The sequence below is a fragment of the Ambystoma mexicanum genome, chromosome 7q (genome assembly GCF_040938575.1).
Source record: "Ambystoma mexicanum isolate Mex_15411 chromosome 7q, UKY_AmexF1_1, whole genome shotgun sequence".
In the NCBI taxonomy this organism is placed as follows: domain Eukaryota; kingdom Metazoa; phylum Chordata; class Amphibia; order Caudata; family Ambystomatidae; genus Ambystoma; species Ambystoma mexicanum.
Genome location: NC_090941.1, coordinates 1,060,735,648 through 1,060,752,741, shown reverse-complemented (window position 1 = coordinate 1,060,752,741; position 17,094 = coordinate 1,060,735,648). Strand labels below are relative to the sequence as shown.

The 17,094-nt window shown below is 50.3% G+C and overlaps 1 protein-coding gene across 5 annotated transcripts in view; it reads right to left on the bottom strand.

The window, feature by feature from the left end:
* The window catches only part of LOC138528612 (uncharacterized), a 1,266,637-nt gene that overhangs the window by 319,782 nt on the left and 929,761 nt on the right, over positions 1-17,094 (bottom strand). For all 5 annotated transcript variants that reach the window (XM_069640406.1, XM_069640404.1, XM_069640408.1 and 2 more), the window contains one exon: positions 130-247. In XM_069640406.1, the coding sequence (XP_069496507.1) occupies positions 130-247 (118 nt within the window). The remainder of the gene's footprint in view (positions 1-129; positions 248-17,094) is intronic.

Sequence of the window (17,094 nt, the reverse complement as noted above, 5' to 3'; positions counted from 1 at the left end):
ACTAGGCATGTGTCCTGTAGCCCCGTTGTGCACTGTGAGAAGACAGGTGATTGCCTGCAAGTGAGTGACATCCACCTAGGTTGCAGGTCATGTCCCCCTTCCAAGAAAAGTATAATCAATAGCCCTTACTCAGTGACATGGCTCGAGGGTTTGGCTTATGCGCCGAAATCTCTGACTGCCACTCCACAGTGCGCATGGACTCCTCTTTTGGGAAGGGTACAGACGGTCCTCTGGTTGACAGCAGCATCTGAAATAGAAATGTTAAAGTTACTCACGGTAGTAAGTATGGTACTTTTTGTCCTATGCACGGAATGTCCAATAATACTGGACAGCACTGGCATGTAAAGAAAAAAAAAGGAGGCCTGAGCCTGGGTGGCCAATCCCAGCATTCAGAATTTAACTCCACTCAGCCTCCAAAGTATCAGTCCCTTTTATCTGCACAAATAAAATTTGTTTTAAAGGCAAGGTGGAGTATTAGGGTATGGTAGGTGTTTAAGAATAAAGGTGTTGAAGAACTAGGAGTACCATAGTTACTACAGTGTGTAACTTGAAACGTAACCTTAAGTCCCCTCTCCTTCAGCTCTGGGAAATTATAAAATTCTGTGATGAAAGCGAACCAATTTCTAGGACTTACCAAGAGATAACTGGAAGAAAACAACGTCTGCCTGGACTGTTACCAATTTATGCCAACCCCTTTTTACCGGGAACCTGTAACGTTGATCAAGGAATCACTAATTGTTAGATCCTCACCCTCTGCCACCTCTACCTGTCTTAGAAGCAATTTTATTGTATGTAGCATTGTAAAAAACATCCACCAAGAATGACATACATCACTCACTGTAATCGTATTTCTGGTGCTTGTATCTGCTTAGATTCACATGCTGTGCATATAGTCAGAGATCTAGTGGTAATGGCGGAGTATTGCATCTTTTTTTCAAAAATCGAAAAGGGACGTCGACATGGGTGTCACAGTAACACTATCACTAACGTAACGTGTAATGTACCAAAAATCCTTCATGCGTTGAGGTCCCCCTGGTTGTTTTTGTTCTGCTATGAGGGAGCCTGATAGAATGCGTGAGTGAGTACAGAAGAAAATAAGATGTAAGAGGTCTATGATCTATGAGAAACCTGATGGTATTCTCCCACCCACTCCCTCGGATCTTCCATTCAGGTGGCCTGGGAAGGACCATTGCTTTTGGATCCTAACCCTGGGGGTGAACAAGCGAGGGAGGATCACCAGAATGGAGAGTTATCAGGGATTGGGAGGAGGATGCCCAAGGGCGACACATCGTATTCCCCAAGTCCCAAAAATACCCCAACCTACTCTACCTCAGCCTACAATCTCACCCCATCTCCCCTTTTCCAGCAAATACTTAGATGAGGAAGAGGCAACTAAGATCAGCAAAAGATTACCCATAGGAATAATATGGGGAAACTGACAACGACCTACCCTAGAAAGTTGGGAAATTGGAGCGGGAGGGGGTGGGGGCGGGTTGGGACAAAAATAAAAATGCATGTGCGTTTAAATTGGGCACCAACCAAATTGATTTATGGTCAGTTTGCCACGACCAAATAGAATTCGGTCAAATATATCCATACTCTGAGGGGCAGGTGGTGAGATCCTGACCTCGACCAAAAGCATCTCGGAGAAACCATTCTTCACCAGTGGCTGGAGCGGGAGAGGGTGGAAAGGCAAGAATGTTAAAGCGGCACGAAGCGGAAAGCAGGAAGCGGGAAGTAGAAAGAGAAAGCAAGTAGAGCAAGTGAAAGACAGTTACAGAGGAGAAACAGTGTGCGCGGTGCAGAATTAAAAGCAGACAGAAAGTAAAATGATTTGAAAGAAAGGGCAAACACACCACATGTAAAATTGAAAGCGAACAAGAAGCAAAGTAAGAGGAGAGTGCGATGGCGCCCGAGAAAGACAAGAGAGGGCAAGCAGCCCACGAGGAAAGCAAGAAAATGTGCGAGTGATCACAGAGAAGGAAAGTGGCAGTTTAGAGGTGCCCGGGCGCAGAGTAGAGGAAAAGAAGTGCAAGTGGGCACAACCAAGGACAGAAGTGAATGAAATAGAAGTGTGCAAGAAGAACCATAAACCATGCAGGTGCAAGAGGCGCAGGAGAAGTGTAAAGCAGAGTGGAGAAGAACAGTGCAAGTGTGCACCCCAAAGTGAAAGGAATAAAAGGCAATGCTGGCTGGCACAATAAACGTCTGAAGATAGAAGAAGTTATTAAGGAAAAATGCAAGCCAGAAACAGAGGTGCAAAGGGTCAGAGAGGTCGTGCTAAGGAAAAGCAAAGAGCCTGGCATTTTCGAAATCCTCTGATTCTACCCCATGAAAAGACTGCATGTAAAGAAAACTGTAAATTAGGGAAGGGCATGTCCTGGCCAGCTGAATTTGTGTTCGGAATTAGAGGGGCCTGAGATTGGGTAAGGGCGCCCTGAGAAACCTGAAAATAACTGTGATACATTGTGTTTTGTGTTTGACAGCTAGAAGAGGCCTGTGCTTGGGGAACGGAACCCTGAGAGGCCAACTTAAGAAAAAAAAGTGCCTCCTGATAACAGACTTTTTTGATTTGAAAGCTGAAAGGGGCCCGAGCTCAGGGAAGGGAACCCTAAGACGCCCGGCTCATTTGGAGACTTATTGGTTTGCTTTATACTATTGAAAGAACTGAAAGTTGGGGAAAGGAACCCCAAGGGACTCAAAGACACTGAAGGTATTTGGAGTTGCTGCAAGGACCCTGTTTGATTGCACTCATTTCTTCTAAACTTGGAACCACGCCTGGCAGGGAAGCCACCAGAAACTGATCCTGTGTTTCCAATTTTTCTGTTGAACCACTGCTTTTCAATTTTGACAAAAAAGGACCCAATACAGTTTTGTATAGAGTGAGGGCAGCCATAGGTTTAGACCCAGATAGACTTTTTTTTTTTACTTCCAAACATAGACAGCCATTAGAAGCATCATTTCAGGAAAATGTCCCCTTAGAATTAGGATTAGTTAGGGATTACACCAACCCTAAAACTTTGAATACAAGTTTTGAAATTTTTATTTCTGAGTCAGTGGGCCTCATTCCGAGTCCGGCGGTAAGTAACAGTAATTACCGCCATGGCGTAAATACCATGTACGATGTGGTCGGAAGGCGCTATTTCCACCATATTCCAACTTCGCGTGCACGAGTATTCCGCCATGGCGGTAAACTCCCTTGCGGCATAGCGCAAAAGGTCCCGTCAAACCCCTTACCGCCATAAACCTAGACGTAATTAACACCATCGCCTTCGATGGAATCCGTAATTAGCGCAGACCGTAATTTACGCTAACCGTAAATTACGGCCACCGTTAAATACCGGAAACGGAAATAACGTCATCGCACAGGAACGGGAAGCATCACGGCGGCCATATTTAAAATCACAATCCATTGCAATCCTCTCCATACAGGACATACAGGACTCCATACAGGACTCAGATCGACCAAATATACAACAGAGAAGATCATCATGCCTAAAGTTCTGAAAAAGGGCGCTGCGCGCATCCGAAAAGAAAAATTCACCCAGGATGAGTTACAGGTCCTGGTCGACACTCTGCATGAACATGCAGATATCGTATTCTGCAGCGACATGCGTAGGCCCACCATCCTCAGAAAGGAGGAGATATGGGAGTTGGTCGCACAGAGGGTGAGCGCCGTTGGGAACACCCCCTGCAGCACAACGCATTGCCGCAAACGCTGGGATGACCTCCGTCTCAGGGTGCGGGCCATCATGTCAGCAAACCGTCAGCAGGCCCTGGAGACAGGAGTGAGTGTCAAGAGTCCAAACAGTACATGCATCCCTAATGTAATTCACCGCAAAGGGCTGGCCAAAGAGTCACATCATGTTTGCTTCGTAGCCCCCCCCCCCTGCAACCATGTCGTAACAAGTGGGACCCAGGATGATGTCAGGTGCAAGGCTGACACCCATATTGGCCATGCCACACAGAAAGCTGGTCAATGTCACTCACCACAGTACTCCGCCAACATGATTGACCCCGCCAACAGTATGCTTTTACCATCCAAGCCAAGTTCACTCACCGACCAAAATATCACCAAGACGCTGCTCTCCCAATGTGTTACCACAGGCTTGAAGTCATGATGACCCCCAGATCATTGATCATGCTGTCTCTCTCTTGCCCCCCACAGGTAGCGGTCATGAAAGTGAGGAGCAGGAAGGGTCCCGGCCAAGTACCTCCCGAGACAGGGGCAGGGTACAGCGCATACCTGCTGGCAGACATAAGGCCCATACTACACCACCTGCTCCAGCAACCCCCATGGAGGGTACACAACCCCCACCCGCGCACCTGGACATGGCTGCAGTTCCGCCGGAAACATGCCCCACGCTGCACCCTGAGGAATCCAGCATGTCAGGGGAGAATGCTGCCATGTGCCTCCTTAGTGTGCCAGACAGCCCCACATCCTATTCCGTGGTCAACGTGGAGGAGACCAACGTCTACAGCCCTGAGTCACCATCATACAGCCAGGTTGCACACAGCGACTCCGGGTCGAGTGATGGCCCAGGTCTCACAGGCGAAGGGGTAACACCTGTCTCACATCAGCCCACTTCCCCTGCCGAAACACCTGAGAGGCCTGCAGGCCCAATACCGAGCCTGCCAACCACATCCCCCACATCGGCCGCAGAAGCTGTGCACTCCCACAGTGACCTGCAGGCTCTGGGCGAGGTCATCACTACATCCACAAACCGGCTCTGTGAGGTGCTCGGCAGGATTGCTGATGCCCTGGAGGCAGCAACCCCCAGACCTCAGCCCCAGCAGGAGGAACCACCCTCCCAGTGCTCCTCCATGCAGACCAGCCCGGTCCGCAGGTCACAACGCACAATGCGAAAATGATTCCTCATGCTCGGGTCGTGCCCATTGACTATGAAGCCACACACATGTGGCCTATGTAGTATTGATGGGACCATTGTGGGGCTGTTGTGGGGGGAGGGTGAGGGGGGTGAGGGTGTGCGTGGGAGTTGGGGGGGAGGGGGTGAGGGTGTGCGTGGGAGTTGGGGGGAGGGGGGTGAGGGTGGAGGATTATCTGTACACGTTTTCACATGATTATACAATACACAGTTTGGTGTATCCTGGAAAACAGAGTGGACATTGATCATTGTGCATGTGTCTTTTAATGTCTCACAGTGCATGTAGTACATGTATCCCCACACCCAGTGCCCAATGTCCTGTCATCCTCACCCCCTCAGCTGACTTGTGACTCAGAAATATTGGTCAATCAATGCTTGTCGCACGTGACGTCCCTCCTGTGCATCGGCCCCGTGATGCTGTCCTGCCATTCCTTCCTCCTCCTCCTCGTCCTCTGGTGGTAGCAGACCCACGTCAGGGGGCAGTGGCACGTTCCGATGGATGCACATGTTGTGCAGCATTGCACATGCCATGGTGATCTTGGCCACCTTCTCGTGGCTGTAGATGAGGGCCCCACCTGACCGGCTGAGGCAACGAAATCGTGCCTTCAAAAGGCCGAAGGTCTGCTCTATCACCACCCGTGTACGGGTATGAGATCTATTGTAGTCCTCCTGGTGCCTGTTTTGTGGGTTGCGGACCGGGGTCATGAGCCACGGCTTCAATGGGTAGCCAGCATCACCTGCATGAGAGTGGAATGAAGGTAAGTGTTCATGCAATCATGGTGGAGAATTGGGCTAATCTGACATTGCAGCAGGTGTTCACTGGCCATGCACACATGTCCCAGGATACAGTCACCCCATTACATCGTACAATGGCGTTGACTGTCCCACCCTTATGCATCTCTCTACCCCACCCTTTACCACCCGGGTGGAGTATGCTGACAGCCTACTCACAGCCCCAATGGACAGCCATGGCCCATTCCGGTTACTCACCAAGCAGCCAGGTACGTCGTTCAGCATGTCGCTCCATGTAGCGTGGTAGTGTAGAGTTGCGCAGGACCAAGGAGTCATGAGTTGATCCGGGGTATCGGGCATTGCATTGTGTGATGGCTTTACTGGCATTACAACCCATCTGGACGTTGATGGAGTGATATTGCTTGCGGTTGCGATACGGCACCTCCATGGCATGGGGAACCACCAATTCTACGTGGGTGCAGTCGATGGCACCTATGCAATTTGGCATGCCTGCAAGTGCATGGAAGGCAGCTTTGGTATCATATGTCTCCTGGGGAGTCCGGGGGAGGCATATGTAGTCCCTTCTGTGCTTGAGGAGGGCATCGAGCACTTGGTTGAGTATCCGGGAAAATATGGGCTGTGAAATGCCATGCATGTGCCCCACTGTATGCTGGTAGGTCCCTGTGGCAAGGAAGTGGAGCACAGACACTACCTTTAGTAGAGGGGGGATGGCAGTGCTGATTTCTATTAGGCTCACTATGTCGTTATGTATCAGGGCCACTATGGTGGTTATCGTGTCCCGGTCAAGCCGGTACAGGGTGTGTATCTGCTCTGGTGTGAGGTTGAAGGGGGTGGGTCTGATGCGTGGAATTGGGGGCTGCCGGCGTGGTAATGGTGGCTGCACCGGTAGGGCATGCTGGGCCCATCTCTGCCTCCTTCTCCTCCTGTGTATCCTCTGTGGTGGGGGCTGTGGTTGCTGTTGTTGATGTTGTCGTCGTTGCTGCCTTGCAAGCAGGGCCTCCAGCTCCATGAATGCTGCGAGAATTGGTATCATCCTGGTGTGGGAGGGGGTGTGGTGTGTGGGTGTGCTCCTTTTGTGCTGTGCCTGACTCTATGGACTCCACCTGTGCTGATTGGGTGCACCTGTTCCTCTTTCTGGCACTGTTCAGGGTTGTTAACACCTTCTCTGCGATGCTGGTAATTACGCCATGGCGTTAAGGTACTTTGCGCCCTTGTGGAGGCCGTTTTTACCGTGTCCGCTTTACTTGGGATCAGCACTGGTTTACGCCTTAGCGTTATTTCCGACGTGGTGTCTCGGGCGCGCGACACTGGTCCGCTATTTACGCCGTCGTACTTTACGGCGGTGGTAATTACGGTGTGAAGGGTCGGAATAGTCCACGGCGGAAAAGGATGGCGGAATTACTTTTCCGCCATCGTTTTTCCATTAGCGCCGGACTCGGAATGAGGCCCAGTGTCTCTCTTGTCACCATGCCTGTCTCACAGTTCCTCCACTCCAAGGCAGGAAGGGTGGGCGCATGTGAATCTATGCAGATACAAGCACCAGAAATACAATTACAGTGAGTAATGCATGTCTTCTGGTGCTGGTGAATTTGCTTAGAATCACATTCTGTGCATAGACTAGAGAGCAATACATGCAGATGGTGGTGTGAAGAAACAGTAGCAAAGAAATGTCTTAGCACTGCCTGTCCCACCTGCGAATCAGCCTTAGAGTGTGAGTCTAATGTAAGGAACTCAGTGTGGCAACAGTAAAGACAGACACAAGTGATCACAGTTCAAGGGTGTTTATTGAACTATAAATGCAGGGTGGAAAAACGCCTAAACTAAACCTAAAGCTAAAATGGGAGAAAGCGCCAACCACCGAATGAAAAATTAGGCAGTCCTAGAGGCGACGTATCAAAATAAAAGGGCCTAAGGGGGCGTGGCCTAGACCCATGGACTGAGGACGTACTTCTCCTGAGCTCCTGCCCAGATCCTGATAACGATCCTCGTAGGAACTTTCAGCCCGAACTGAGGACGGCAATAAACACATCTTCAGCTGCCTCATCCGAGCCTGCATCGCCCGAGGGAAAACCCGAACGAAAACGGAGCCAGCAGCACCGAAAACGCGACCTGCGCGCTTCGGCCCCCGGGGATCCAAGATGGCGGCCGCGACTCCGTCCGAGGCCCGCGACCGAGGAGAGCCCGGGAACTAAAGGAGGAGGCACCCTCCGGATCGTCCGTGCTGCGGACGGTGAGCGGAACACTGCGCCTCCCATCCCTGCGCTGAGACCACCGCGGGGCGCTCACCGCTACGCACCGCCGCCGCGGGAGAAGAGGTGAGGGTCGAGGCTGGTGGCCCGGGCCGCTAAGGACCACCGAACAGACGAGGAACACCGCGGGGGGCGTGCTGGGCCTTCCGGCCCCTCTTTGAACCCGGCTGGTGGGGGCCCTCGCTGCCGGGCAATACTCGCCCCTAATAGATGCCAGCGGGCCCTGCCGCTCGGCCTGCACACAGGACACGGGCCACCCAGGACACCAAGAACCATCCAGGACATAACGAGGGCCTGCGAGCCCCGCGGCGGGGACCATCACACGGCCCACCCATAGAACGCGGAAGAGATACACCTCCCACCTCCTGCCCAAGGGATATACCCACGGCCTGGGAAACCAGCACCATAACCCCCGAAAGGAAGAACGATCCGCGGGCAACCGCCTGACCAATGTCCTAAAACAACGAGACGAGCGAAGGGGAGCACCTTGCCGCATTCATGATGCCAGTGAATGGCACCCTCCCACACAATCACTGAAAACGACCTGGGGACCCATCGGGCCACGAAGCCCACCAAACCACGACGGCTCCATACTCCTAACAACCAGTGGTCCTGACAAGAGCAACACTGCGGGAAGTAAGCGCACCGGAGAACCGGGCCGTTAAGAGGGACCATAACACTGTGCGAATCAGCCCTAAAACATGTGAACACGGTCTGGCCCGACAACAACAAGAAACAAGGGCGACAGCTGCACAAACGACCCGACGGATACGCTGCCACTACAGGCAGCAAGACGCCGCACACACCTCTCGGAACACTCTCCTGAGAGCCCTGGTGGACGAGCTCGAAGCGGACATCACATAGCACCTCACTAAAGCCCTCCTTAGAAGGAATGTCACCTCCAAAGCACAAACCCAAACTCGTCACAATGGATGCCTTCACCTCAGTCCGACCAAAACAACAAATTCCACAGGAGATGGGCGCTGCTCAAGGATCCCCGACTCAGGCGACGGATCCTAGAGACTCTCAAATCCTACAAGCGATAGCAGCACTGCGAACATCCATGGAAGACAAGATCGGCGAAATAAAATCGGACATTCAACTGATGAGGCAAGACACGCGAAACCTAACCGACAGAATGGTCACTGCTGAAGCCTCTCTACAGGACACCGCGGAGACCACACAGGAACTCAAGGCGAAAGTCAAAGAGCTGGAATCCACAGTAGCTCGACTGGAAACGCGCTCAGAAGATGCGGAGGGCCGCGCCCGCCGCAACAATGTCCGAATACTGGGGATACCGGAGGACTCAGAGGGCCCCGACCCCACCGAATACATTGAAACGCTGTTCCTGCAGGAAATCGGAGCAGGCAAACTCACCCAGGGTTTCTCTGTGGAGCGAGCTCACCGATCCCTTCAAAAGCGACCACCCCCCGGCTCACATCCGAGACCTATAATAGCTAAAATCCTGAACTTCAGGGATCGGGAGACCATTCTGAGGTTCTCGAGAGAAGGCGGAGAGATCAAAAGAGGCGCGGCGTCAATAGTCATGTATCCTGACTACACCCCAGTAGTACAGCGGGCGAGAAACTCCTTTATACCAGTGAAGGCCACTCTAAGGAAACTCAACCTTAAATATATGTTGCTATATCCAGCGAGACTCAAAGTACTTTATAACGGGAAGGCGATCTTCCTTGAAACCCCGGCGGCGGCAAACCTATGGCTTGAGCACAACAATCTGGCTGAGGATGCGGAGGGAATAGCGAGAAACAACAAACACCAGGACAACGACAAAGATCAAGCAAGAAGCTGAAGGACATATCAACCACGGTTACTACCTCGAAATGAATCACATCGCTACACCAAAAAGGCGACGCAATCGGGCAGGAGCTCGGAGGCTCCTGTGCAAAAAACACTGACGGCCCACCCCAACCGAAATGGTGCAGGTAAAATACCTACACACCACCCGGGCTGGAAGACCTGGAGAGGACTGGAAAGCCCGGGAGCCCCCGAGCGCTGTGAGTTCATGACAACTGCTGGGGGCAGTTTATTGTTGTTCATTTTCGTTGATCCATCTTACGAGATGAAGGTTGTTAGTGTTGATAGATCTCCGAAGGCAAAATCACAACTGACTGGTGGGGAAATTGGCTGGAGGGCCAGGACGGGCAGGACCGCACATAACAGTGCCGAACTGGTGACACTGGTCGCCACCATCTGCATCACCGGTGGAAGCGGGGGCTCTCCCAGCGTTTTGCGAAAACAAGATGACTACACACATTAGACTACTGACTTGGAATGTAAGGGGCCTGGGCACCTACCTCCGAAGGAACAGGATTAAATCCTACCTACAAAGAAAGAGAGTGGACATCGCTCTCCTACAAGAGACTCACTGCACCGCCGAAGCGGATGAAAAGCTTAGAGAACACTGGGGGGGACAAGGCTACGGAGCCCCCTACTCCAAATTCGCCAGAGGGGTGTTCATCTGGTTCAACCCCCAGGTACCGTTTCTCCTACGCAGGCTGGCGAGGGACCCAGAAGGTAGATATCTGATCATATGGGGAACAATGGAACAAAGAGAAATATGTATAGTAAACTCATACTTCCCTAACAATAACATCCCAGCTCACTTAAAAGCACTTAGCGCCCAAATGTCACAATATCGGGACGGCCTCTTCTTGTGGGGGGGTGATTTTAATTGTGTTCACAATCCCGAACTAGATAGGTCTTACCCGCCGGTAAGCGGCTTTCCCGCTGCCACCTCATCCCTGAGGGTAACTGTTAACGAACTCGATCTGGCAGATGCTTGGCGAGATCTCCACCCAAGCGAAAGGACATACTCATATTACTCATCCCCACACAAACTTCACACGAGGCTAGATTATTTCTTCATAAGCAGAGAACATATGCCTCAGATGACTAAAGCACAATACCTAGGAAGGACCATTTCCGACCACTCCCCACTCCTATTAGACTGGCAACACAATAGCCCTAGACCGCCCATCCCTATGTGGAGAATGCCTGTTGAGGCTCTGAAAGACCCGACCTTCAGGGATGAGCTCAAGGAGTCCTTAGAAAACTACATAGCGGTAAACACGGGCAGTGTGGACCAAATAGGAACGCTATGGGATGCCCTAAAGGTGGTAATACGGGGAGAAGCAATCGCAAAAGCAGGGGGCATCGGGAAATTGCTACGAGAGGAACTGAATCAGAAAGAGCTGGTAGTCCAACAACTAGAGTCCACCCCTACTGACACGCTGGGGAGGGAAGAAGAACTGAGTTCTCTTCGGGAGGACTGCTCCAGGGCATGGGACAGGCTGGCTAAGTTTGATTTTAGCGTTAGAACTAATAGAGCACATGCAGAGGCCGATAGACCGGGTCGACTACTAGCGTGGCTCTGCAAAAGAGAACACCCTAGGCAGGTCACCACAGCACTACAAGACGAACAAGGCATAGAACACAGGACCCAACAAGACATAAACAACACCTTCCAAAGTTTCTATGCACAACTATACTCCCACGCACACAAGGTCCCGCAAGACCAGATATTAGACACCCTAGAGGAAATCGGCCTGCCTAGATTGTCACCAACACAGTCCGAAGCCCTAGACTCCGACATCACACCGGAAGACATAACAGAGGCTATTAGGTCCCTCGCTACTTGTAAGACCCCAGGATGCGATGGACTCCCCCCAGAATTCTACAAGGAATACGAACCCACCCTGACGCCCCTGTTACACCAGGTCTTTTCTGAGACGTTCGAAACCGGTATCCTACCCGACAGTATGAGGGAAACCTTACTAGTCCCGATGCTCAAACCCGATAAACCCTCTGATAAATGTGACTCCTACCGCCCGCTCGCCATGCTCAACTATGATGTGAAAATACTGACGACAATATTAGCGAGACGTCTGTCCAAAGTGATTGGCGACATAGTACACGAAGACCAAAATGGCTTTATACCTGGACGTAACACGTCCTTAAACTTACGCAGGCTTCAGCACATTATAGCTGAAACCAATACAAGCGAAAAACAACTCGCACTACTCTCCCTAGATGCTATTAAAGCATTTGATTCCATTTATTGGGAATGGCTGGTAGCGGTCCTGGAAGGTTTTGGACTCGGCCAACGATTCACCAGATGGGTAGCGATCCTATATAATGAACCCAGGGCCAGGGTAAAATCCGGGAAATATGTATCAGACTCATGGGATATTCGCAGGGGCACTAGGCAGGGCTGCCCACTCTCTCCCATGCTCTACATCCTGGGTTTGGAACCCATTGCAATCTTCCTTAGGAAGCAGTTTTTTGATGCAGGAATTAGGCTGGGCGGGACTGACCATATTGTTTCACTATACGCAGACGATGTCCTAATATATGTTAACAACCCTCATCTCAATGTCCCGACAATACTGGAGGTCCTTGATAATTACGCCAAAGTTTCGGGTATACAATTTAACAAAACGAAGTCCTGCATGTTCCCATTAGCATCCCTGAAAAATAAATCACCAGAAGAGCTTCCCTCAGTGGGCATAAAATGGGAGACCGAATCTTTCCGTTACCTTGGGATCCAGATAATGCACACCCCAGAACAAATGCATACACGAAACACGTTGGCTGCGATACCCAAACTGCGCAAATCCATAAGTTTTTGGTCTAAGCTTCCATTGTCCATGCTGGGCAGGGCCTCAATAACCAAGATGATCATTCTCCCTAGATTCCTATATGGGTTCCAGAATGTGCACTTTTATATCACCAAACCCTTCTTCCAGCTCCTTGATACAATAATTAAGGAGTTTCTATGGGGTAGGGGCAGACATCGGGTGGCACTATCTACCTTAGTATTACCGCACAACCAAGGAGGGATTCAGTTGCCAAGTCTAGAGAAATACTACCTTGCAGCTCAGCTAAGCCATGTAACCAAATGGCTAGCGGACGGGACCACTTCGGAGAACCCCCTCCTGCAGGCCATGATCTCCCCAATCCGCCTGAGGGAATTACTCTGGGCCCCTCAAACTCTGCTACACAAACAGCCCTTTCTAACAATCCTTGGCAGAAAAATATGGAGCAGAACCAAGACGGTGTTACACTTGAAGCAACCTTACTTCCAAGAAGTACCAATACTCTCGGGACTCGACAAGTCTGTCACCACCCTCCACACCATTAGGCATTGGGAGGAAAAGGGTGTATACACCTGGGGCGATCTATACTCCGGAGGCACATTCAGGGATTTCGCTGAGCTGCAGGAGGCGGAGGGCATCCACGCTGGCCAATTCCTGTGGTACCAAAAAATCCGCAAGATAGCACGCACTAAATGGGACACCTGGCCAGAGGAACCAGAGGCCACTCCCCTCTTGTCTTTGATGTACACCCTGAGCGAAGAGGGGAAAGCAATATCTCAAATATACAAACTCCTTGTTGACATCCCTAACCCCCGCGGTGACATACTAAAGACCCGCTGGGAATCAGACATGGGACAGGAGTTGTCCGAAGCGGAATGGAGCAGAGCACTGGCCTTTCCGAAAGAGGTCTCTAGAAACCAGAGATTTCGGCTAATCCAATTAAATGTACTCTACCGCACCTACTTAACCCCGAGCAGGATTGCTCAATTCAACAAAACCGACCAGACACAGTGCACTTGGTGTGGGACTGAGGGGGCAGATCTAATCCATATGCTTTGGAACTGCACCAAAACCCGCGGTCTATGGTCGGCGGTTAAAAAAACCTGCGAAGAGGCAGAAGTCACCAGATATAAATGGACCCCAGCGGAATGCCTCCTAGGCTGCTACCCCAGACTGGCCAAACTCAAATATGCGGTCAAGCTGATGGACTTACTGTGCATAACAGCCAAAAGGACCATCGCCATGGCATGGAAAAGGCCGGCAGGACCAAATCAAAGGGCATGGCGCAAAGACTTTGAAAGATGGGCGACCGCCGAAACAAGAGCTTGGGAGGACAGCGTGGCTAGATCCACGGACGAGTCAAGCATGGCCCTCGCTGCTTGGAAAGACACCATGTCTAGGCTGTTTCACTCCTCGGACGATAAGCCCCCCTGAACCACCCACCGGCCCTAGCACAAGACCTGAAAGATTGCCCAAGAAATTCGAAACCAGGCCCTTCCAACATCAACATTCTCGGAAGGTTCATACCCGCGTCCATGTTGCCCGGCCGCTCCCTTCCCGCCTACAACCCCATCAGTCATCAACCACCCTTGAATCGGAGATAGTTAAAGTTCTAATGTTTTTTATGTTCTTGTTATGTAAAAATTGTTGTTTAACCATAAAGGCTGAATGTCGCTGACCAATCGGTCACCTTGAAATATGTACCCATAATTAAAATGCCAATAAACAAATTTGAAAATAAATCAAAATAAAAGGGCCTATACTAAGGAAAACCTATTGCCAAATCCTTACAACTAATCACAGAAAGAGTGTGGGATAGGGTATCAAAACCAAGGAAACCATGTTCAAATAATAAGTCCGGATGTGATTGCCTTGAGGTCTCCCTTCCCCACGTTTTTAGCACGGGACAAGGGGGGACTTTGGAGCACTGCACATGCTCGAGCCTTCCCAGCACAAGCTAAAAGTTCCGTATCAGCTATCAGTTTCTTCGATGGTTAAGTATATTTTCAATAAAGGTCTTTCACCTTCGAGGCCTGATGCTCTCAAACAAACACAAAAGTTCTGTTCTACGAATATTTTAGTTGATGGCTTCACCTCTGTGTCTCCCTCTTCTGGGCGCAGACCCCTCAGAAATTGTATTCAACAAATTCACAAGACAGTTCCCTTCTCAGTGAACTTTGGGTGATAGCTTTCCACCCCTGGATCTCGCTCGGCCGGGCTCGGATCCCAAATGACAAGGGAGACACTTCTCTTCCCCTTGTCTTGCAATACTTCTTGCTTTCAAATTCTTAATATCCTTTCTAAATAGGTTTTCGGGCTTTGCACCTGGTTGTCGGCTTCCCGCTGCCAGGTTCACTCTTGCCAACTTTTGCTTGTCGGCATTCCTCTGCTGTGTTCACTGTCGTCGACTTTTACCAATAATTCCTCACAGGACTTTCAGACTTCATACATTTTCATTAGCTCCCCTCGTCCAGGTTCGCTCTTGCTAATTTCCACAGTTCATGTGTTAGTTTTCAACATGCAGGATTCACTTCCTTTAGCTTTCATAGTTCTCTGTCGGTCAAAGAATTTCTACGGTACAGAGGGTTTTACGAGACCCCTGTATGACCCCTTTCACCATTCTTCGCCTCTTCCCCAAGGGCCTCTGGTCACAGTAGTTTCCACCTTCGGGTAATCGGTCAGAGTTTCCTGCTTGAGCACCCATGTGGTGCCCTACTCCTCTGTTGCTGGTTTTCCCCTTCTTTTATCAATGTATCATTAAGCCTTTCAAAGTTCTAATTAGCCGCTAGCTACTTTTTGTTCAACACAGTTCGGTTTCTTATTGATTCTCCCCTCGACTCACCAGCTGTGATGAACCGAGTGCTTTTCTTTATCCTTGGAGCCAAGGTTGGTATCACCTAGACTAGCGTCCTTCCCCAGCTTGATTATCAGCGGAGGAGGGTCTCACGTACCGCAAACATCTGTTGCAACACACGTTAGCTATTGTTCGCGGTCATAGACTTTCTGCGGCAGTGTCCCAGGCCTTGGTTGGAAAGGGCAAGGTCGCTTCTCTCCTTTTCACCCTCTCTGTCTGTGCCGTCTTTCTCCTCCTTTTGAACTGCCGTGCTGAGTTAGCTCTCACATTGTGCGGTTTGCCTTGCTCGTCCTGTGCTCTTGTGCTTGACATTTTATCCCTGTGGGTAAGGGAAAGGGCAGTCAGGTGTGTGTGATTCTGGTCAATTGCCTGACCCTGGTATTGGGACATGTCAGGTAAACGGCCCTGGTGTTAGTCCGTTGTCTTTCGTGTTGTGCGAAAGTGTTTGTGTGGAAAAGGGGAAAGGGGCAGTGTTTTGGAATATCCTACGTGGTAGGCTGGGGAAAAGGTGTTGAAAGAAGAAGGGGGAAACCGTGTCTCTCTCATCGGTGTCCCTCTCCCACTTCCCAAGAACTCTCCATCCAGGTGATCCTCCCTCACTGGTCCACACCCAGGAACTGGATCCAATAGCGATGGCCGAGTCCTGGCCACCTGGACGCCGGCCCCCGGAGACTAGCTAGGGAGACACCTTCAGGTTTTTCACACTAAGCAGTAATGCTGAGTAAAAGTGTAAACAGAACTCCAGGTAGCCGCTTTGCAAATAGAACCAAGAGAAACATTTGCAATAAAAGCTATAGTAGCTATAGTGCCTCAAGTATAAGGTGCTGCACTAGGCGTAAAGGGTACAGCACTCTTAGCAAGAGATTAACACATCTGGATCCATTTTGCGATCCATCTAGAGATTGCTGACTTAGCGACACAGTCCCCTTCTCTACCATCGCCAACAGAGACAAAGAATTGGTCTCTCTTTCTTAGTGGTTTTGTTTTTATCAATGCAATACACCACTGCCCTTGTAACATCTTGTGTATGGAGGCTTCTTTCACCCAAGTTAGTGGGATTCTGAAAGAAAGTTGGAAGTTCAATGGATTGGGTCACATGTCCCGGGAGGATAGCTCAGCGGCAACGTGCTCGCCTTGGAAGCAAGACAACCTGAAGCAACACAGGTTCGATCCCCGGGTCCGCTCTTAGAAACCTCTGGGTATTTAAGCGCGTTATAAATACGCAACTAAGACAAAAAAAATAAACTATTATGCAACTAAAAACAAACAATTCCTATAACAGCGCCTCAATGCCCGCGGGCTGTGTGAGCGCTTTAAAAATGCAAAAATAAATAAAATAAATGGAACTTAGAAATGAATTTAGGAGCAAAGCATGGGTGTGTGTGAAGTACCACTTTGTCTTAATGAACAATAACAAATGGCTCTTGAACCAAGAGAGCCTGCAGTTCACTAACTCTCCTGATAGATGTAATAGTCACCAAACAGCAGTTGTATAGATGAGAGCCTTAAGACTAGCCTAGCCTAGGAGGTCCCATTAGCCTTGTAAGAAAACCATTCTTTAAGTCCCATCTGGGAGTTGGGTTAGAAATAGGAGGGTAAAGTCTTTCTACCCATTGCATGAATGCCTTAATTACATTCCACTAGGAAACCTTGCGCTGAGATGTGGTTACGCAGAGAGGGCATCAAGGTGGACCTTTAGTGAACTGACAACAAGTCCGCAATCCAAGAGGTGAGTT